This window comes from Chamaea fasciata, unplaced genomic scaffold (genome assembly GCF_029207755.1).
Source record: "Chamaea fasciata isolate MVZ Bird 193981 ecotype frontalis unplaced genomic scaffold, bChaFas1.0.hap1 SCAF_2, whole genome shotgun sequence".
Taxonomy (NCBI): domain Eukaryota; kingdom Metazoa; phylum Chordata; class Aves; order Passeriformes; family Sylviidae; genus Chamaea; species Chamaea fasciata.
The window spans coordinates 59,881,776-59,904,119 of NW_027094087.1; the positions used below are offsets into that span (position 1 = coordinate 59,881,776).

The 22,344-nt window shown below is 40.6% G+C and overlaps 1 protein-coding gene across 1 annotated transcript in view; it reads right to left on the reverse strand.

The window, feature by feature from the left end:
- The window catches only part of DIAPH3 (diaphanous related formin 3), a 208,593-nt gene extending 191,497 nt beyond the window's left edge, over positions 1-17,096 (reverse strand). Inside the window, exons 1-2 of the mRNA XM_066176252.1 lie at positions 16,947-17,096; positions 5,791-5,823 (exon numbers count right to left, since the gene is read on the reverse strand). Coding sequence (XP_066032349.1) covers positions 5,791-5,823; positions 16,947-17,096 — 183 coding nt within the window. The remainder of the gene's footprint in view (positions 1-5,790; positions 5,824-16,946) is intronic.
- Positions 17,097-22,344: the final 5,248 nt, after the last annotated feature.

Sequence of the window (22,344 nt, forward strand, 5' to 3'; positions counted from 1 at the left end):
CGACTGCTGAAAGGTGACTTTCACATACACTTCTTCTGCTTGTGTACAGGGGCAAGTGACACCAGCACATGTTGTTTCTCTGCTTCAGTGCCACTGTTTGTCATCAGGGTTGAGCTAACCACAGTGCCTGACACAGTGGCTGGAGCGGCTGCAGGGCCTGGTGTCTCACTGTCAGATTCAGAGACCTTCCTGAGGGCACTGGGCAGTGCTGGGCATGGCTCAGTAGGCATGGGCCAGGCCCCAACACAGTGCAGTGGGTTGCCAGGATGGCAGCACATCTTTTCCGAGGCCAAAACTTTTACTAATTTTTCTGGATTACACACTTGCTAGGTGTAAATTGCAAACATAGACCACTGCCCTAGGTACCGGCCCACACAGTCCCACATACTCCTCCATTCCAAACTATCCAGGTTTTGAGCAAATGTCTGGGTGATGTTCTTAATTAAGAGTCTGACCTTAAACAAGGTCTGAACCATATGCAACAACATGCCGGCTCCCAGAAAAAAAGGATCAGGTTGATTTCAAGGGTCTTCAGAGGTTATTCAAAGTCTTTAAAATTCTCAAAGGCTACTGTAATTAGCCTGGAGGAGAAAGAATGAAAGGGGGAGGGAAGAAACATGTAGGAAAGTATTGTTAGAGGTTCAGGAGGATGCCTGTGCACAAAAAACTCAAAGACACAGTCAGAATAGCAAAACAAGTCAATTTTACTAGTCGTGTTAGCAATCAATACATACCAACCCCTGAATGTTGGAGAAGCTGCTGAGCAGAAGGAGATAGAGCGCCCCTCCTAAGTGGGAGGGGCAGGAGGGCAGTGCACCTTCAGGGCATCCCCTGAATGAAAACAGTGTGCATCATGAGGTATTCTCTCCTCCACCCCGGAACCACACCTTACATCTCCCCCTCAGGAGTGGCCAGTTTCAACATCATCGCACATGGGCCAACACATGAGACAAGGTCACAACGGCCCATGATCACACCTCCATGCCAACAACAGCTTTATTGTTCCACTTTCACAGGATGAATTTCACTGATACATAATTTCATTTCTGAAGGTTAGTCCTACCAACTAAAAATAAGTTCTTCTTCTACATTATCTTGTCGAAGTGCTCAATCACAGACCAAATATGTCAGGCCTTAGATCCATCTTTTGTCCCTGACACAGGTATCTTCTCCGTAGCTTGTCTTTCTGAGGACACAACTTCTGATACCTCATTATGAAGACAGGTGTCCTGGGTTGAAGTATATTCTATCACCATCTTCATGAACTGTTGAAACCAGGTGAGGCAGGGCTCCCTGCCTCCTCCACTCTGGCTTATCTTCTGTTAATGGGCCCATCAGCACCTTTGCTACACAGCTCACAGATAACCCCCTCCTGGACTACCTCCTGTTAATGGGCCCATCAGGCCTTATCACATGACTCACCATCTCATTGTGAGATGCTCCACCCAGAGCGAGGAACCAAACATTCCAGCCTGGATATAAGCTGAGACTCTGAACACCAGAGGGGCGCTTACCCACTGGATTCCCAGAGGACCCGAGCTACCAGACCTTTCTACAGGATCACTGCTTCAGGAAGACCACCTCATCTGGACTGCTTCCATCACTCCGCTCAGGCTGTAGTCTGACTCTGTCAGTGGTCTTTTTTATTATTGCATCTATTTTATTTTACTTTCTTTCCTTTTTTTTTTTTTTTTTCTTTCTATTAAATTGTATCTCTGACTTGGAGCCTCTCATTTGTTTTGCTTTCAAACCGCTCCAACAGGGCATTACAGAATTATTATGGTTTAACCTAAAATATGTTACTAGAAGTACTGAACAGCCTTTCTTCCACTCCCATTCTCATGAGGAGACACACACATTAACATATATATAAATATATATATGAACCATCTAGACTGATGATGATCACTAAGCACAATCTTTTAGCAGAGTTCTGATGTGAAATATATACAGGTACAAAATATTCCTTTCCTGAGTGAAGGTATAAAGCCAAGAGTACTGCTTATAGCTTTAGCTCTTTTTCTGGGTGTTCTTCTCACTCTGCCTTTTAGGTATTTAGGACAAAAAGTACTGCCATCCTTTATTTTCAAGTTCACGTTTTTGACTGCCTGCTATTTATGTACTCAGTAAACACATTTTCAAATCCGAAAAATCAGCTCAAGCACTACAGAATAGCTCAGCCTCCCAGACATTTTGCCAGTCATTTTAGTCACAGAAGCCAAAAGCTCAGTCATGAAAGTCTGCTGTAAAACCCTGATGCTGACAGATGACAAAGACTTAGGGGAACATTAACAACACAGGAATGAACAAAAGGAGAATACAAAGTGGAACAAATCCTGCGTCTTCACTTGAAATAATTATTATTCCTACTGGATAGGAAACAGATACAATGAACTGGGTTGCAACAATTTATTGCAGTATCTTCAGAACTTAAAGCAACCCACTTACCAGCAGAAATACTTCTCAGAAGATCAAAGAAGTTACTTCCAATGACTCTGAGTCAAAGACCTCTTAACATATTTTTCCTCCTTGAAGCTCCAGAAGATTAAAAAAAGTATATTCTTTCTTTGACAGTCAAATTGCTCTACAAGATTAACTTCTTAGCATGTGAGAAATTCCTCTGCTAGCAGTGAAGCTTTTAGGAAGAGCAAGACTTGCATAAACCAAGATACACAGAAGAATCCCTTTGATAAAATGACTTCTTATTCCTAATATACTCAATCTCAGGGATTATTTTACCAATCTAAAATTTATAGAATTTAGACCTGTGCACAATCACATCCTAAATGTGTAGACTATATTTCACTCTGAATCTTATTTCTCTATATACTGAAAATTATACAGCCTTTCTAATCTTTAGAGTAGTTGCTATAAAATCAGTACAATTTGATGGTCTAAGGAACTTTAGTATGCTTTTCTTTTTTGTCTACATAAGATAACTTTTAATAAAATTCTGTTAATATGCAGGTTTAGTTAACATGTCTGAGTCTTTCTCTCTCTCTCTGCCAACGCTGAGGCAGGCATGCCAGCAAACTGCATCTCAGGAAGTGGAAGATGCTCACCCCAACGGGTAGGAGGGGACCCAAGAGACAGAGAAAATGGAGGTAGGTCCCTGCTCGGGGTGCCAGGTGAATCCCCTCCCAGCCTACCAAGGGAGCTGTCACAATACATCTGTTGTTTGTGAGCAGAAAAGGACGAGTGGGTGGGTGATGTGGTGTGCATGGTGGCCATTTTGGGCACAGCAAACACAAAATTGATAAAGTTCTCAGTTCTGAACTAAGTAAGGATGGGCACCAGCAGAACTGCCACCTTAGGCATCTGGGAGGCAGACTTTGGCCTTTTTAGGACATGGACTGACAAAGCCTCTTGGGAGTCAATTCTGAAGGGTAAAGAAGTCCAGGAAGTCTGGCCATACTTTAAGAAGTAAAATTTTAAACATACATGCAGCTGGTGAAGGAAGGGTCTAGAAAGCAAGTCCTATGAGGAGCAGCCGAGGGAGCTGGGGATGTTTATGTTGGAGAAGAGGCTCAGGGGGGTCTCATTGCTCTCCACAAATACCTGAAAGAAGGTTTTAGAAAGGTGGGAGGTGGCCTCTTTTGCCATTTCAAATGAAAGGATGAGATGAAATGGCCTTAAGTTGCACCCAGGGAGGTTCAGATTGAACATTAGAAAAAAAAAAATCACTGGCAGAGTGGTTAGGCATTGGAATGAGTTGCCCAGGAGCATGATGGAGTAACCATCTCTAGAAGTGTTCAGGAGGCATCTGAATGTGGCACTTGGCATGGTTTAGGGGTGTTTATGGTGGTGCTATATTAACAGTAGAACTACATGATCTTGAAGACCCTCCAACACTGATGATTCTGTGATTCTTGGAATGTGGAGCACTTGAGAGAGATAATTTGATATCTCAGCTACCTGCTTTTCACCCTCTGTGGAGCAAGAATGAAATTGCCATCTTTGCAGATATTAAACAAACAAGCTAAAAGCACATGTGTAAAAAGCAAGACGTTTCTGAACTTAATGAGGATTTGTCACTATAAGTAGACAATTCATCAGCATCTCACAAATAATCCAATTTAAATACTGAAAAGCAGTCCGCATTTTAGATTCTCAACATGCTGCTAACATACCTGAATTTAAAAACAAAAAAAGTTCCTGCTCACCAACATACAACTGTATTTGTAAGAAATGGGTTGGGAAATACAAATATTTAATAAAGCATAATGCAGCAGTAAGTTAACACGCAAGTGATTGCCCATGAGAAGAAAGGAAATATATAATTTCTTTGAAAGCTACAAAATCAAGTAATCTTAAGCCTTTAATTTCTTTACCTTCTCTTACTACAAATTTTGTCCTTGTCCCAGAATCACACAGAGAAAGAGTAAACCAACAGAAAACTGAAACAGAGGGATAAAAAGTGTCCATTTGAAAGCATACCCTCATTCCAAGATGATGTTGCAAGTAAACAGAATATCCCCCTTTACACACTGTGGTGTTGTAATTTTTTTTTTTTTTTTCTGTTAGCCCTTTGCTAAATAGCTGTCATTTCCCTTTTTAAAAATATATATTCATATGAACAATTTGGTACTACTCTGCAAATATGGTCTCATTACTCTGTGAATGAGCCTTCAGCAGGCTCTGAGAAATTTAAGGAGTTGGGGGAAAGTTTATTTACTACAGACCTAACAGGCTTTTTGTCCTTATCCCAAAAATCCACAATAAACCTGCTGACCTTTTGGGGCTATGATTACAAACTGGACAAGTCCAATAGGCTTTGTAAAATACAAGTGCAATAAAGCAGCAGTCTAGCCTCTTTAACAGGAAAAAAAAGCACCTCACAAAAACAAACAGAAAGATCTTCTGCATCCCAACTATAACCCCTACATGACACTATCAAAACTTGTTTTCTAGTTACCAAAAAATACTTTTGCTTTCAGAGAGCTGATAGCATTTCCTTAGCTTTCCAAGATAAACACAAGTTTATACAATCAGACTTGTATTATCAGCCACTCAGACTCAAATTTCTTAATAAGAATTTCCATCCAATGAAACTCTGCTAAAGAAATAGAAACACACGATTCAAGTCAAACTAGGACTGATAAGCATAAATCTCTCTGCACTTCAGCTCCCAGCTACACACAGAAGTACTTCAGCAAGAACTGTCTATAGCACTGAAGTCATAACAACTGATCTTTAGGTGATGACAAAATATTACTTCCTAGGCAAATTCAAAGATTTTGTAAAATAATGTATTTTAAGAAAAAATATTATTACCTACAAAAGAATAGTACAGGCAGTGAAATAGGTAACTTCAAGAACAAGAAAAAAATCTGGTTTGTTGTTAGATATAGAACCTCATCTCTGATCAAATTTGAGAAACACTGTTAAACATGACATTGAATATACTTCAGGCAGTTTGAACAAGCACTAATGATTTTTACAAGCAAATGTTACTTTGTTAAACACGTTATTTTAAGCTAGCCATGCAGCCTAAGTAACTTAAATATTAAACCTGCAATCACAGATCTTAACTATACTGCATGTAGATTGGCACAATTACCTGTGTCAGGCTCATTTAGCTATGATTAGAGCATACTTCAAAGCCATCCATACATTTTAGCTACTCATACTGATTATGTTACAGATAATTACCAGTTCAGTGAGACTTTGCTAATTAACTAAATTATCCTCAAAGTTAAGATAGTTTCTTGTATTAGTAAGGATATTCTATTGCATTAGCAGTAAGGTTATTTGCTCAGCACAGCCAAAGCAAAACTTAAATTGTCTTACCACATCATCTGTCAGTGTCTTGATATTTAAGTGCTGTAAATCAAACAGGAAAGTAGTCATGTCAAAATTATTCAATTAAAAACAAAGAAAAAAAAGCTCAGTTATAGTTACTTCTATTCAAAATCACATGGAAGTTAAACAGGTTGAATCCTGACACTTGAAATGAACCAAGTTCCTTGGCAAGTTGTACCTTGCTTGTTTACAATGCACAGCAAGTTATACAGATTTTAAAAAAATCTTCCATTCAATCCTCCAATAGAATATCAGAAGAATATGAACCAAGCACAGCTTGAAACAAATTGTGTTTTATTACATTTCATAACTCAATTATATTTTACAGCTAAATATACAGATGATCTGCTCAAAATTCAGCTACTAGACGTGTCTTCTCAAGATGGCTGTGGCGAGACCAACAACAAATCATCAGAAATTTCAAACTCAATAGAAGAACTCAGAGCTCCTCAACAGTTCAAAACTATCCATCGACCTGCAACACTCTAACTACTCACATTGTTGAATAGTCTCAGGTAATGCCTCTGTGACAAGCAGAACATGAACTTGTGAGCAGAAACTGAACTAAACATTTAATAACAGTAGCATCCAAAAAATCTATAGATCACCCAAACCAGCAGTTTCTGAACCAACATTTGCTCTCCATTGCACATTTACAAACACAGCAAGTGCTAGGATGTACAGCTCTTGCACAAAACCAAAGAACAGCACCAGAACATTGGTGACTGATGGGTCAGTGTTGCAGGGATTCCATGTAACATTTTTATGAAGAAGTTAAGAACAGGCTTGGCAGGAAAATGTCAAGAATGTGAAATCACATAGTTAGACACACTCTTACCCTTCTCTTACACTCCCCTCTCTGCCTAGCGTGCACAGCTTGGCAACAGCTACAGCAACTGTCAGCGATCATATCCTAATTAACCAGATTTGGAAACTCTTCACCAAGTCAACAATAATTGGCTACCACTCTCTACAACAGCCTGAAAGGGTCAGGTTGAGCAAGGTGAAGGTCAGTCTCACCTGCAATAGAACAAGAGGAAATGGGCTCAAGTTGCACCAGTGGAGGTTAGCTTGGATATTAGGAAAAAATTATTCACTGAAAGGGTAGGCAGGAACAGGCTGCCCAGGGAAGTGGTGGAATCAACATCCCTGGAGGTGCTCAAAAGGCATGCAGAGAGGTAACACTTGGATTTGGCAGTGAAAGTGGTGGTGCTAGGTTAATGATGATAATCTCAGAGGCTTCCAACTTTAATGGTTCTATGATTGTGATCATTACGTCTGACATCTTCTCTGGCTCATCCCTCAGAATTAAAGAACAATTTGTGTTAAGTCAAATATTATCACACAATAGCTCTAGTCTGAAGAGTATCAAGAAACTGAGGAAGAAGTGTCTGATGAATGGTTATGAAGTTAAAAATAAAAGACAAATTAGGTGTAAGGAAACAGTATTCAGTGACACACTAAGTTCTACTAGCAAAAAAAAAAAAATGTTAGAAAAGGTGCTAGGTCACTACTGAACCTTTATGATAATTCCATTCCATGTTCTAATAGGTGAAGATTTGTATTAAATGAAAACAACAACTAAGTGAAAATATTGCAATCCAGCCAGGAAACTGAAGATCTGTATCTCAAAATTCTCACTGGTGTTCTCCTGCCACAAGGGCAGATCAGACTTTTGTCCCACACACTGCTATAGAGCTGGGGTTTATTGCTTATTTTTCCCATTCTGCTAAATATCTACAAACACAGTAAAAGTGTTAACTGATGTCATTTGCAAAAGCTCATGACTTTGCATTTAGCAAGGTTTGGTATAATACCTCTATCCTTAAGTGATCGAAACTACAAGAGAAAACACTAACATACATGGTATGACACTGCAGCTAGGTAGAGAAGAATATGAAAATTTATTCCTTTTTCATACAGATGACTTAAACCACTAAGCCTTAAGCAATGCACAAATACCATCATGGAGCTCCTCTAACATGGCAGGAGATTACATAATCTGCTTAGAATGAGAACCACCTACATTCTATGCTTTGAGTGGAAATTCAAGATTCACATCAAACTCATGTAAACTCCACTAAAATGCAGGAAAGCAACATCAGGTTCATTTCAGCTTAAGAACAGATGTTGGATGTTTTGCAATTGCTCTGTACAAGACACCATCATCATGCAGGTAACCAGGCAATTTCAGATTCTGGTTTTGTTCTTTGAAAAAGACAGAAGTTAGTGGGATAGCTCAAGACAGTATTTTACTTTTCATTTAAGTTGTGAGATTCAGCAGCACAATTTACTATAATAACAAGTGAAAAATTTTGCATTTTGTATATCAGAACACCTCACTGACTCAAGTCATCTGACTAATTAGTGAAAAAAAAGACTACCACAAAACCAATTAAGGGCACCATAATGGTATAACAAACTTGATATATGAGTCTTCTCTCAAAATCCTTGTCTTACTGGATACCTAGAGTGAGGAAGTCTAAAAATATCAGTATTTTTTTCATCAAATGTTGTGGAATGTAGTTTGAAAGCAAGTGTTAAAGTCAGGTTCTTAAGAATCTACTTAACCAGCACTAAATATCAACACTGGTGACATACTTAGAGACCTACATTATAAGGAAAAGAAATTCCATGCAAACTACAACCTAATGTTCAGCTTTTTCAGCACTCCCATATTAAAAGGCTGAATGACTTGCTGTAAGACATCTCTAAACACTCATTTAGTGAACTTCATGCTATAGTGCTTCTCAGTCAAAGGAGTTGGATAAAACAGAACTGGGGTTCTCTTTTTCTCCTCTCCCTCAACACATCCTTCTCTCCTGACAAGGCTATACAAAATAAAGTCAGTTGACAGCTTTACTGGTCTTCTATAGCATTCAAGGATACAGAGCTGTGCAACATTACATGTGGTCTTAACAACAATAACCACAACAAAGAAACTTACCACACTGGATCTTTTAATGGCATTACATTTAGAGGAGTGCTGTGACACAAGAACAAGAGCATATTTTCATTCTTGACTGGCCAAACAAAACAAATGCATTTCTAGTAAGGTGAAAAGTAACAAGACCAGGAGTCAGGTAAAGACCAGATAGAGGCAGGAGTGCTTTACTACCACAGGGACATTTTTCTATTTTTAGGCTCAGATAAAGCAATTCACAAAAGACACATTCTGCTCAGGTAAGCAGGTTGCCTTAAACACGGGCCCACAAGTAGATAAATATGACTTAAGTAATATTCCTATAATATTCAGTCACTGCTAGAAACATTAAGCATTTTACAGAATACTGCTTTGCAATGGATGAAAATATTTATATACTATTCTGAGTCTTCCATTAACTACTTCACAATAACAAAATTACTGATTTGAAAGCATAGGAACTATGTACAAGTATTCCTCTAGTCTGTTTATCCTGTAGAAAGTAGATATGCAAATCTGAAACACAAATCATCAATATTTTAAGTATGCTGACATCATATTTTCTAGTCAGAGATATACGAAAGCATGAAGAAATTAAAGAGTTAATTAGGACAGTTCAGAAGGAGAGATTCATCAGTAGCACCTACAGTTAGAAAAGCAGAAGTAACACCATTACATAGTCTTAAGATATACGAACACTTTTATAAACTAAATTTTAAAATTACATTTTTCAGTGTAACTTTGTTTTTAGTCTAGGACATGGAGGAAGAGGTCATTTTGTCTTGCAATTGAGTAGAAGCAGATCACTTAAAGCTAAGTAATGAAAAAGAAATGCACAGGTGTATCATTTTTGAAGAAAGCAAGCAATCTGGCAGAATTACCCCTTATAGGAGATGATGTCCCCCAGGCATACTGTTAAATAACCAATGTCATAAAACAGAGGATATACACACACGCAGCATGCGGTAGTGTTCGTGATGAGCTGGCAAAACTCCAAGGATAGTGAGATTCTTAAACAGAAGCTGAAAGGCAGAACAGGATACAAGGGCTGAGTTTCTCAACACAAGCATAGCAACAAGATGACTGCTCCTCAGACAGATAGAGCATTGTGTCTCTTGAAAAGGTCACACAAGATGAAAACGTGTGATGCAACTTTCACACCACCCAGCTAAAGGAAGCCAAATACTATTTGCCTTCATATACATTCACAGTAAAGAATCTTATTGTCTTCTGATGCCCAAAAACTAGGCAAGAAAACAGTACTCCGTAAGTAAAAAAAGTATTAACTTTTTTTTACTTAATTTGCATATTATACTTTCCTAACCTTCATATTGTAACATATTTTCTAATTACATCATTACATAAGCCCTTGTAGCACATGCGTGGTTTCTGCATGAGCCTCCTGGTGGTTGTTTTGGATGAAGGCTCCAAAGTCTTCCTCAGGCTTGAACTTTTCACCTGTTTCTGAGCACGCTCTCTAAGCTTGTCTGCTCCAATTGCCAGCGGTTTGCTTTGGGCAGTTTGCTTGTTCTGCTAAAGTTGCTGATTTCTAAAAAGAGCTTCATTCACGTACCCTGTAACAAAGTAACTACTTCTTTCTGCATAGTTACAGCTTTTTGCATAGTTCAAGCATTATCTCCTTGCCACGGCATCAAAAGGAAGGAAGGGAGAAGGGGGCAAACCAGGGAGGGTGATGGGGCAACATTACCTTGTTGGCCAGGTATCAATACACAAGAAGATGATCTTAGATTGCAGATCCAAACAGCAGTACATATTTGAAGTTCATCTGCTAGGTAGAATTTAATAACTTGAGGGATTGTCTATATAATTACCCCAGTCAAGTCCAGGTAGCAAAGCAAAGCAAAGACAAATCCCACTTAATTGGATCAACAGTACTAGTCTGATCTTTTGTGTCATTACATCTATTTCCCTATCTTTACATCTGCATATTTACAGACAAAATTCTCTCTAGATGTGGTACAAGCAGTTCAGGCAAACAGGATCAGAATTCAGGAGAATGACATCTCACATGGCACTCTGATTCCAAGTCTTCAACATTTTTTACACCAGCACTACAGGTCAGTGTGGCCTGGAACCAATGAAGACTAGCCTAGGACAATATTGAGAATAGTCTGTGTCATCTAAGAGTTTTGGTACTTCATCAAAAGGGGCAGCCACCTACACTCTCCACAAGTGGTCTTTTCACCATGGCATAAGCACAAAGTGATGTTGCTCATCTAACTTTCTGAACGAAAGTAGATTGTTTAAATACAGATTCTTTGATACCTGAACTCAGATCATGCCTGGCAGGAATGGGCATTGTTAGTGTGACAGAAGGACCAACTAAATATGATTTTTTGATCATAAATGGAGCAGAAGACAGACAAAGTATAGTGTCAGACACCCCTGCCAATATGAGAGGGGTTTTAGGCATGCAACATAACAGGATGTCAGGCAACTAAACAACAATTTCAACATGCATGCCCTCCACCACCCTGAAGTATTCAAAAAAAAAAAAAAAAAAAAAAAAAAAAAAAAAAAAAAAACACACCTACACACACAAAAAAACCCACAGTCCAGATTTTTTTGAATATTCATTTTTTGCCTTTTTTACAGATGAAAAAAAAAAAACAAACCCACTTATAACACCCCTCCAAATCACCATGTACATGCATAGTTACTTTGATAAATTACAAAGAGCTTCCAGCCTGCATGTGGCTATGAGAAAAGAAAAAAAATGGAAAAAATAAGGGCTTAAGCAAGATGAGTTTTAGAAGAATCAGATAGTTTATGCCTGAAAATTGAAACAAGACTAATGAAGACTAGGAATGTTCATATAATCACATAATCCCCTCTGCACCTTTGTAAATGTGAAAGTGAGCAAGAACATATTGCCATTAATATTATCACCAAAAAAACATTCAACACTAGCTGTTTTTTCCCCCCAAAGGATATTCTCCAGCAGAAACACAAGGAGAAGACCAAATCAAGGACTGAAGGAAACCTGTAGACTCAGAGAAAAGTTAATTGGATGATTACAGTGAACGCTATCACTGTAGGATCTCCTTTGTAGCAATATTCCCTCAGTAATTTTGCTACCTCAGTCTAAAAATGCAATTTACACACTGCACAGCATTTCTTGCTTTTAATTTCCAATATACTACTTCACCACTTAGATAATGGCTTTATCACACACTCTGCTGCTTGTAAAGCAGTCTGGAAAGTGATCAGGAGCAAAACTACCTTAGCATGATAGGTTGTACACAGTGATATTCTTTAGGCATTGATGAGTTAAACTCAAAATTGGTGCTTACAGGTAAGATCATATAACAGAGGGCTAGAACACAGCACTAAAATTTAATATCATAACCCACAGCGTTAATTCATGACAACAAAAATAACAGCATGAGGAATTTACAATTTTACAAAGCTACGATAAAGTGTTTCAGGTAACATCTGTTTAGCAATCATTTCTTTAAAAGACTAATTTAGATTCAAGGTCTTACACTGCAGCATAACTGCAGCAATAATTCAGTCACTTTGTAATTAAAGATATTGACACAGATTGGTCTTACCTTTCTACTCTATGCCAGAGAAATGGAAGTGCTTTTCCTCTTAACTACATCCTTCTTTGATTTATAGACACTGTTAAATGCAACTGTTAATTTGTCTATTTTTAACAGATTGGTGTAAACAAGAAACCCTTCTTGACTCATAAGTTTCATAAAGAACTTAATCAAAAACATAACCTGAAAGTCACTGAAGTCAGGTCAATGGTATACTGAAATTAACAGAAACACCTCTAATTTGAGCTAGAAATTGAAGTTGATCTTTAGAGGACTAGTGTCTAGAAGATGTAGTATCAGTTAAGTGCAGTTGGAAGTCACACAATGTAGCACTCACTGTAATTATTTCTAAGGCCAGGTGGGGAATCAAGGAGAGGAAGAAGCAAACAATTGCTTTTTACCCCACCCTGCTCCAGTAGACTTCAGAAGTTTCTTGTTCAGTCAATGTATACATAGAGAACAGGTACAGCATCTGCCATCCCTCAATAGATTTCCTCTTTCTACAAGGTCCTAAACCACAAGGGCGGATGCATGAGCTTTCAGTAAGCTGAAGTACCACAGTAATTCTTTTACCCGTTCAAAACTCCCACTCTTCTAAAAACTTGGACCTGCTGAACAAAGTCATCACTCCTTGAAAAAAAATGTTCAAAATGATTCTCCCAAAGAACTGAGACAACTGAAGCTTAAAACTCATTCACTTTTTCTGAGAAGCTAGTTTATTCAGGAGTCCTTCAAGGCCTCACCTGACAGGGCTAAACAGTTATAGTGGCTGATTCCAATGCCTCTTTCTCCCTCCTCCACCCCTCATATGCAGTGGGTTTTAAAAAACAGTATTTTCTTAAGTTTAAAAAGAACTTTAGAAGGGAGAAAAAAAAAGGTGCATGTTAATGATGTCACCTTTGTCAACCAGCAATCCAATTTCACCTCAAGGTTTGTCAGGGAATCAAATTATTTTTCAGATTAGCATATCTGCAATGACAGATCAATATGTTGCATTGACTGGAAGGGTCCAACCTGGAACTTATTTTCAGGCCTTGAACACCGAGAAATATTACATTCACATAATCTCTATTACTTGAGGTCAATAAATCCAACAGCTAATTTAATTTGATGAGTGTACACAGATAGAAATATAACAGGTAACATAAGGGATGGCACTCTGAGTACCCCAAACAGAGAAAAGGGCACAGGCAGAATCTAAGACTGGATTACAGAGAGCCCAAACGGGTGAGAGCCAGGCTTTACACATTCTGACACAAAACTAATTTCACTAATAAAATTACACTGAAGATGTATTACAGAAAGAGTTAGATGCAAAGAAGTCAAGTTGGAAAATACCTCTAAGATCATCAAGTCCCAGCCATAAACCAAACACTGCCAGGACCCCATCACTAAACCACATCCTCAAGTACCACATCTACACACATCTTTTAAACACCTTATGAGATGGTGACCCAGCCACTTCTCTGGGCAGCCTCTTCCAGTGCTTGACCACCCTTTCAGTGAAGAAAGTTTACTTAATACCCAATCTAAATATACCCTGGTGCAACTTGAGAACCTTTCCTCTTGTTCTGTCACTTGTTACTTGGAAGAGGACACAGACCTCCCAACCTCACTACGGCCTCCTTCCAGGCAGTTGTAGAGAGCAATAGGGTCAGCCAGACAGTTAGTGGCGCATCTAGAATACAATCCATGTTCAATCCATAATTCTTCAGTTCCTATCAACATGCAAGGATAAAATCTTTGCACTAAGACATTATTTAAAGATGAAAAATAGGACTATCATTAGGGTGAAATGCTTTTGAAAATTGCAGTTTGACAAAGCATTCTCATGAATTAGGGACATTCTCATCTATCCCCACTTAAAGAGAAATTGGGCAGGGGAACAAGAAGAGGCCAATATAAAAAACCTATCAAAACCTACACCTACCTACAAGATTATTATATACCCTATAAAACTGAATCAGAACACCAAATCCAACCCCTTTTATTTTCTGTAGTTGTGACCTCAACACCATGACCTCAAAAAAAAACCAGCTGATGCCTATATGGAAGCATTATCAAAATCACCCTTGAATGCCTGGGAAGCCTAGACATACGCCAAACAAGCTCACCTGCACCAAAGAAAAGGCCTTCTTTCACTGAAAAGATGAGATTTCATCCAAGAAAAAAAAGCCTCAATGACTTTTATCACATATCTATCCATGTTCTACTACTCTCTGTAAACTATTGTACTGCCTGGCAAAAATAACCATGATAGCAACACACTACTTCTGTTTTAGCACACAATTAGAGGGAAAAATGAAAACCATTGTGAAAGCTGCATAAGAACTTGGCAATTACAGTATCAGTAATAAGTAAAACCTCTTGATCCAGAGCTCTTAGTCACAAAAATCCATCTCTGTCACTCAGGAAAGGAATAATCCAACCCTCAAGTCATACAGCCACACTATCCAATCTTTTACAATGGCCAGACCACACAGGGTCCTCCTTGGAGATCATATACTAAAGCATGTTGTGAGCCGGGAAGATCCGGTGTCACGAGATATTTTGGGATACCTGTGTGTGGGGGAAGGGGCAGGTCGGGCCTTGCCCTGCTCTGCACACGCCCCCTACTCCAGGGGTCCATATCCCAGCCCCACAGTGCCTGCCAGACCCTGGCACAGAGGAGGCAATGCTCTACACCCGGCCTCTGGAGTACCCAATCCAGCTTCTGAGTGGCCCAACAAACAGAAGTCCCATCTAGGGGAAGAGCCCCTGAAGGCCAATGGGGTATTTAAAGCTGAACACGAGGCAACCTTGTCTTGACCCTACCTCCTCTTGGAATTTCTATCAGCAGAGCACTGCTGGAACCCAGCAGCTGGTAGCTATACGTGTCCTTTTCTATACCTTCTTTTCTATCTTCCTCTCCCTCCTTCTTTTAATTCCCTCTTCTTGGAAATTTAGAGTAACTTAAAATCAAACGGGCTTAAAGTTTGCCAAGTTGAATGGACTAAGTTAATGCTTTGAGATGTATTTCACGTTGTTTGAATGTTGCACTAAACCTTTTGACAAAGTTCTTTGATTTCCTGAGGTTGCCAGTAAAGTCTTCTTTGTTGTTTTGACCTCTTGAGAATATCTTGTTGCTATTTCTCCAGTGCATCTAACTCAGAGTACAGGAACAACCATAAGCCCTTTTAAAAGCCTCATCAAGTGAGGGGGCTTACACATGTCCAACCATGTCACCTGCATGACTAAAATGCACATGTCCCCAGTGGATACACAGCCACTTACTAAGCCAAGCAAATAGTTCTTGGTCAGTTTCATATATGCCCATTCTAACACGTAGAGAAAGGCACAGGGACGTGGTTCAAACAGCAGTCTCTGCAGCCGCAATACAAAAAGATTGCAGCAAACAGGAATATTCCAGGAGCAAGCTGTGACCTTCCAGATCAGCTCTTTGCCAGCCTGTTTGATACCATTTATTGGGTAACTTTTTTGAAACTGTGCACAAGTGCCAGACACTCAAGTGCTGAACAATACGCCTTAGAATCAAGAGTCTAATATAAGTATTATGGTATCTCTTTTGTAATTATGTAATAAATACATTTTTGAGCAGATGGGCTCAGGGACAGCTGAACAAGGAACAACATTCATCACCTACCTAAACATGAGTTTAGGATGCATCTCCTCTGCATGTGGCGATACTCCCTGAAAGGAGGCTGTATCCAGATAGGGGTCAACCCCTTTTCCCAGGCAATCAGTGACAGGATAAGAGGACACAGTCTCAAACTGCACCAGGGGACGTTCAGTTTGGACATTATGAGGAATTTCAGCGCAGAAAGGGTGATTAGACATTGGAATGGGCTGCCCAGGGAGGGGGTGGAGTCACCATCCCTGGAAGCATTTAAGGACAGATTGAACATGGTACTTGATGCCATGGTCTAGTTGACATGGTGGTGTTCAGTCATAGATTAGACTCGATGATTCCAGAGGTCTTTTCCAACCCAACTGATTCTGTGGATACAAGGCCTGTAAAATATATGTTGGTGCCAGCTCTAATGCTTGGAACTTTCATGATGTCCAAACAAAAACTGGTTATTTCTGGGTACTCTTTGTTTAGAGCACATCTTGCAGACACATTATATCGTGAACAATTATAACCCATCTTGAGTTAACCAATTTCTTGGCATGCTAGCCAAAAGCCTGTAAAAGCAGGCATACGGAGGAGAACTTTACTATGTTCTTTAAATTCAAAAATCGTTTTTTTCACTGTAGAGTTTATATCGCTGAAGTTTAAAAAAAAACAAACAAAATAACACCGCAGTCCTATTAGAAGTAACACCCTTCAAGAACTGGAAGTCTGTTCTACACTCTCCTTCCACCCACAGCTGTCACGCAGCAAGTAAAGACAATGAAGCCTTGTGATGAAGCGCTCGGGAGAGACCTGGAAACTTGCTGCATCCTTTCACACGTGCAAGCAAAAGGTGGGCTGGACCAGGAGGGATCAGCCTCCGAAGCTCAGCTGAACCTGACGGCGCCACGTATTCCCACTCAGTCCCCCGGTCTCGGGGTCAGTGGCAGGCCCCGGAGGGGACAGGGATGTCACCGCTCGGCACAGGCCCGGCAGGTCCCACTCCTCGGGCGCCCCCGCCGCAGGACCGGCTCGTACTTACGAATTTGGGCTTCCTGCTGTCTGCCGCCTCCTCGGGGCCCCCGGCGCTCCCGGCCCCCGGCGGGCCCTTCCGACGGAGCCCCTTGTTCTCCCGCCCGCCGCGACCCGGCGGCGAGGACGGGGCGCAGTAACGCGGCCGCGGCGGCTCCATGGCCGCGCACGGGCGAGGAAGGGAGATGGGCAGGGGAGAGCGCTGCTCGCGATCGGGCCCAGGCCCGGCGGCCCCGGCCGAGCTGGGCGCCTGCGATTAGCGCGGCTTAGCTGGGCTCGGCCAGGCAGGGCGCCGCAGGGGGAGGAGGGGGGCTGAGCGCTAAAGCCGCGGCCTCACCGCAGCGCAGGATTTAGCGACAAGAAGCCCCTAATCCGGCCACGCCCGAGCAGCGCGGGGCCACGGCCAACGCTCCCAACGGCCGCGGCTGGCGGAGCGCGGCAGCGCCCCGCCGTCTGAACCGTCCCGCCACTGCCGGCACCGCCCCCGCCCGCCCATCCCGGCCAATCCGCGCCGGCGCGGCGGGAGCGGCGCCTCCCGGTTGGCGGGAGCCGTGCCCGTCTGCGGTGAGTCAGAGGCTCGCGCCCGGCCCCGCCCCGCCCGCCGGACCGCGCGTGCCTCGCGCAGCGAGGGCGTGGCCGGGGGCTGCGGCCGCAGGGAACGGGATGGTCCCGTAGGGCTGAGGGAACGCCGCCCCCGGGGCACACACACACACACACACACACACACACACACACACACACACACACACACACACACACACACACACACACACACACACACACACACACACACACACACACACACACACACACACACACACACACACACACACACACACACACACACACACACACACACACACACACACACACACACACACACACACACAGAGAGGAAGGGAGAGGCTACTTCCTTATCGTGCAAATCCTGTCTTCTTTGCACCCTGTCTGTCTAGGATCTGAACACGGGGGGGGTCCCTCACCTGTTTGGCCTAGGATACCGATTTCCATCAAGTGGCTTTGTTAAAAGTTCCGATTCCATACCTCAAGCCACTATTTGACAGGTAAAAATTGCTTTATCTATTTATATATGACCTTTTTATATAATTAGAGCACTGACTTTTATATGCAAGTATACATTATTATATAGAATTGCAGAATCATCGGGTTTGAAAGAGACCTTTCCAATCATCTAGTCCAAAAATCCGGATCAAAATCACCCAGATCCAGATACCTCTTAAACACCTCCAGAGATAGTGACTCCATCACCTCCCCAAGCAAATTATTCCAATGCCTGCCTATCTGAACAGTGAAAAAAATAATTCTAATATCTAACTGAATCTCCCCTGTATCAGCTTAAGGCCATTTCCTCTGGTCCTGTCACTGCAGTAACAGCAGAGACTGGCCCCCACCTCCATCAGAACCTTTTTTCTGGTAGCTGTAGAGAGCAATATATGCCTATATATACATACATACATATATATATGTTATATATAATCAATGCTTCTCATTTTTATATCAACTTGACGGTATTCGGTTAAGAAGGCAGAATGACACAGGAGAGACCTAGTCCCTATCCAAAACAGTGACAGTCCTGAGTCCGAGTTTCTGTTTTGTGATGGACACAGTCTGTGTGGAAGAGCTGATAACTGCTGCCAAGGCCAAAAGAACAGGTGTACCTACAGTCAGCATTTGTTTAATGCAATCTGTTGTTTTCCATCACTGAAAGACCTGCAAGACTCTGTGGTTTATGGGGAAATACATAAATAGAGATTTCATTATGCTGTAAACAAGCAAATTGCATATGGTTTACAAGGCAATTGAATTCTCATTACTAAAATCAATACCTTGCATTTGTCTTTATTTTAAATTAAGAGTAGTTAGATGACGTAAACTGGAGACTTATGTAGGGGAGAATCTATTTCCAAATCTCAGTGTTAGGGATCATTAAGAAAAGTAAGGCTGATACTCAGCATTTATATCTCTAGAGTATTTCCTAAACCAAAAAAAAACTTCTGTCATTCCGTCCTTCACCATGACTTACACAGGCAGTGACCTACAAAATGTAACATCTGCCACTACACAGAGTTCTGGTGAAACAGCGGAATTCAGCCCGACTCGACCTTTGCAGGCCTGTGGGGCCTCACAGAGTAGATGCCGCAATTATTTGTATACGTTAAACTGTTCATCCTTTGGCACCTTTATATAGATGTTTTGTAAATTTATATTGGAATTCTTTGTGGAGAGTATAATTAGCAGAACACTGTTTAATGTCATGGTTAATGATTTCCTGGAACATTTGATTAGAAAATTAATCAGGCTATGTGTGCATATGATAAAGCTGTTTAAATGGACCTCCTAATTGCACTGTGGAAGAACACAATGGCTTGTGCCAATATATCACTTTCAAGGTACTGTGTTGCAATAACAGAGAAACACTGAAGGGAATAATTTATCAGACAGTTTTACTAAGCCAAAAGTAAATGTTAGTACTTTTGATCTATTATTATTATTTTATACTACCGCTCTTGTCCTTGTTAGATGTTTCACAGAAAAAATACACTGTTGCAACAGCTCAGTTTACCAAGATTAATCATGACTGAGGAAAAATTGTGAGAACGAAATGCATCACTAATACTAAAATTGTGCAGATTCTACCTAGTCATAGCATGCATGTTGTCTGGGAGATGCAAATAGCTTGACATTTTGCATTATTTTTTGTTCTGGAATGAGAATTTTTCAAATATAAAAGTCTGAGACAAAATAAGTGCATAACATTAACCATGGATATTTGCAGAAGTAGTCCTTTAGATTGATAGATTCATTTAGGCTTTTAGCATTCTGTTCCATCTCTCTCTCTTTTTTTTTAATATACTGCAACTCATGACTTTAAAAAAAAAAAATACCCTCCTAATATTCATTGTTCCAGAGAGGCAGTTTTTCAAATACATTCCTGTGCAAAGTATTTCAAAGCTGGCCTTTGCGTCTAGGCACTTGTCCATAATTCATTTGGGGACACCTAGTTCTTTCCTATAAGAAGATAAAATAGTCAATTTACTGTTCTTCAAGAGGTTCATCCCTTTGAACTGTCCCATAAAAGTTATGAAAGGTTTTGTCAGCAATGTTGTTGTTTTTACAAAGCAATTATACAAGTTTAATACTACTCTATTTAAGTATGCTAACAAGGAAGACCTTCTTAGCCTCAGTTCCTGTGGCTTGACAGAGGCAAGCAAATGGCACGTCTTTTCACGAAAATGGCTTTTTCTTTCTCCCATGAAATGCCCCAAACAGGAGATTCTAGCCTAAATCCCTCAAACTTGCATAGCTATTTGTAAGTTGTACCAAGTGAATATGTATCTTATACCTTTCCTAGTATCTTAAAAAAAGTTTAGTACAGGAGTTACAGAAAGATATATGACTCTTAACTCATAATGCAAATAAAAATTACCTTAGAAAAACGTGGCCTGTCTTCGGGTCTTATAGAGGCAGTTGATGCTTGTTTTTATCTACGAAAATCTTTACAGTTGTAATTTTATATTGCAACAACAGTCATTAATATTTTTAATTTATTGCAATGTAATATCCTTAAATGTAACCTGTGGATAAGATCTTACTTAATTTTCACAGCATGGCTGGCTCACAAAACATGTTATTCCATTATTAGGATAATGGGAAGATAAAATCTCAAAGTGTTCATCTAGTCTAGCCTATTAAGTTTCCTAAGGAACTTATCTCTAAGTTTATCATACTAATAAATTAACAAATTTATGTTACATTATGAGAAAACTCATACTCTGTTCCAATAATAAAGTTTTATTGACAAAAAAATTGCTTTAGGTTTGGGTTTTTTTCTGTAAAACAATTATTTTGGCTTTTTTGCACATAATTTGATTGTCATTTAGTCAGTGTCACTGCCACTGTAGTAGCATATGTCATCTCTACATGCTGTTTCTAGCATAGATTAGGAAAAATGAAAATCCATAGCTAAAACTATCCTGGAAGATCACGATAATCAGAAAAAGGAAAGAACTGAAAATTTGCTGGCTAATACGATACTAACCTGTTGGGGGTTAGGTTTGTTCCTTCTTTCTCTAAAGAATTTTTTCCCCGTAAGTTACCAAGGAGACCAAGTGTTGGATACTTGAGAGTACTTAGCCAAAACAAAGAGGTGGACAAAGTTGGAAGGGGGAGATAACGCAGGTAAAGGACAGAGCTTGAGGCAGCTGCGGGCTGTTTCTTTTTTCGGCATTCAGGGAGAGAGAACGACGGGGCTGTTGCTGTCTGGAAGAGTTTCACTGTGGCCAAAGGGATCCAGTCCTGGGAAATCTACTATCACCGGTTCAGCCTGAATCCTGAGCCTTCTCTGCCACCCGGGAGCTGGGCCCGTCCTGCCTCGCCTTGGGCTTCTTCGGCGCTGCTCCTCTTGCTACAGTGTGACCCTGCACCCCCTGCCTGCCGGGACACTGCCATCCCAGCTACCAGCCCGGGACTTTCCACTGTTTCAGCTTGGTGCTCTGAAGATTCTGCAGGGGCACCAAAACCAAACTGCCCTGGGTTTGGTGAAACAAAGCCCTCAAGGTTCTTGGTACTGTAATAGATGTACTATATTAAATTCGTGTATTAAAAATTGTATGTATTAAACTTTGTAGTGGGATGTAAAAACCCTGGATTCCTGGAAACAATTCCAGGGCGTCTCTTTACATTCCACAGTCTTTTCTTAGTCCAAAGGTGTTACCTCGACATTTGCCAGAGAAATAACGGGGGAACGGCCCATTAATCACGGGCTGACCACGTCTTCACAGTTAATCAGAAGATCTGATATCGATCTGGGTGGAGATCAGCAGAAGCCTCCCAACAGAAGATTCAGAGACTCTTCTTTCGGACTTTCATTCAATTCCTCAGGAAGCCCTTTCAAACATCCCTCACGGGGTGTGGGACATTTCAATGATTGTATTATTTGCATGATGTCATGTTCTTTGGGCAAATCCACGTTCTTTGTAATAGTCTTGCTTTTGCCTCAGGGCAGAAAAATGGTATAAAACACCTACCCTGAGACCCCGAATTTGTGGGCACCCATTGCTGCTCCCGGATTGTCCACCCAACATTCGATCGATGTTGTCCTGATTTATCGTGGCGTTTTCTGAAATTGCTTTTCAAATTTGTTAAATAAATCTTTGATTTTGGAAATTGGCTCTGATCATTTATAACAGTACTGTTTTCTTTTGTTATTAATGCTGTAGTTGTTTGGTGGTGGCTTTTTTGTTTGCTTTGTAATACATACTAGTAAAAAACTGCTATTCCTGTTTCCCAAATCTTTGCCTAAGAGCCGCTGATTGTAAATTTATAATTGAAAAAAAAAAGAGGGGGGTTTACACTCTCCATTTCAAAGGAAACTCCAGCTTTTACCT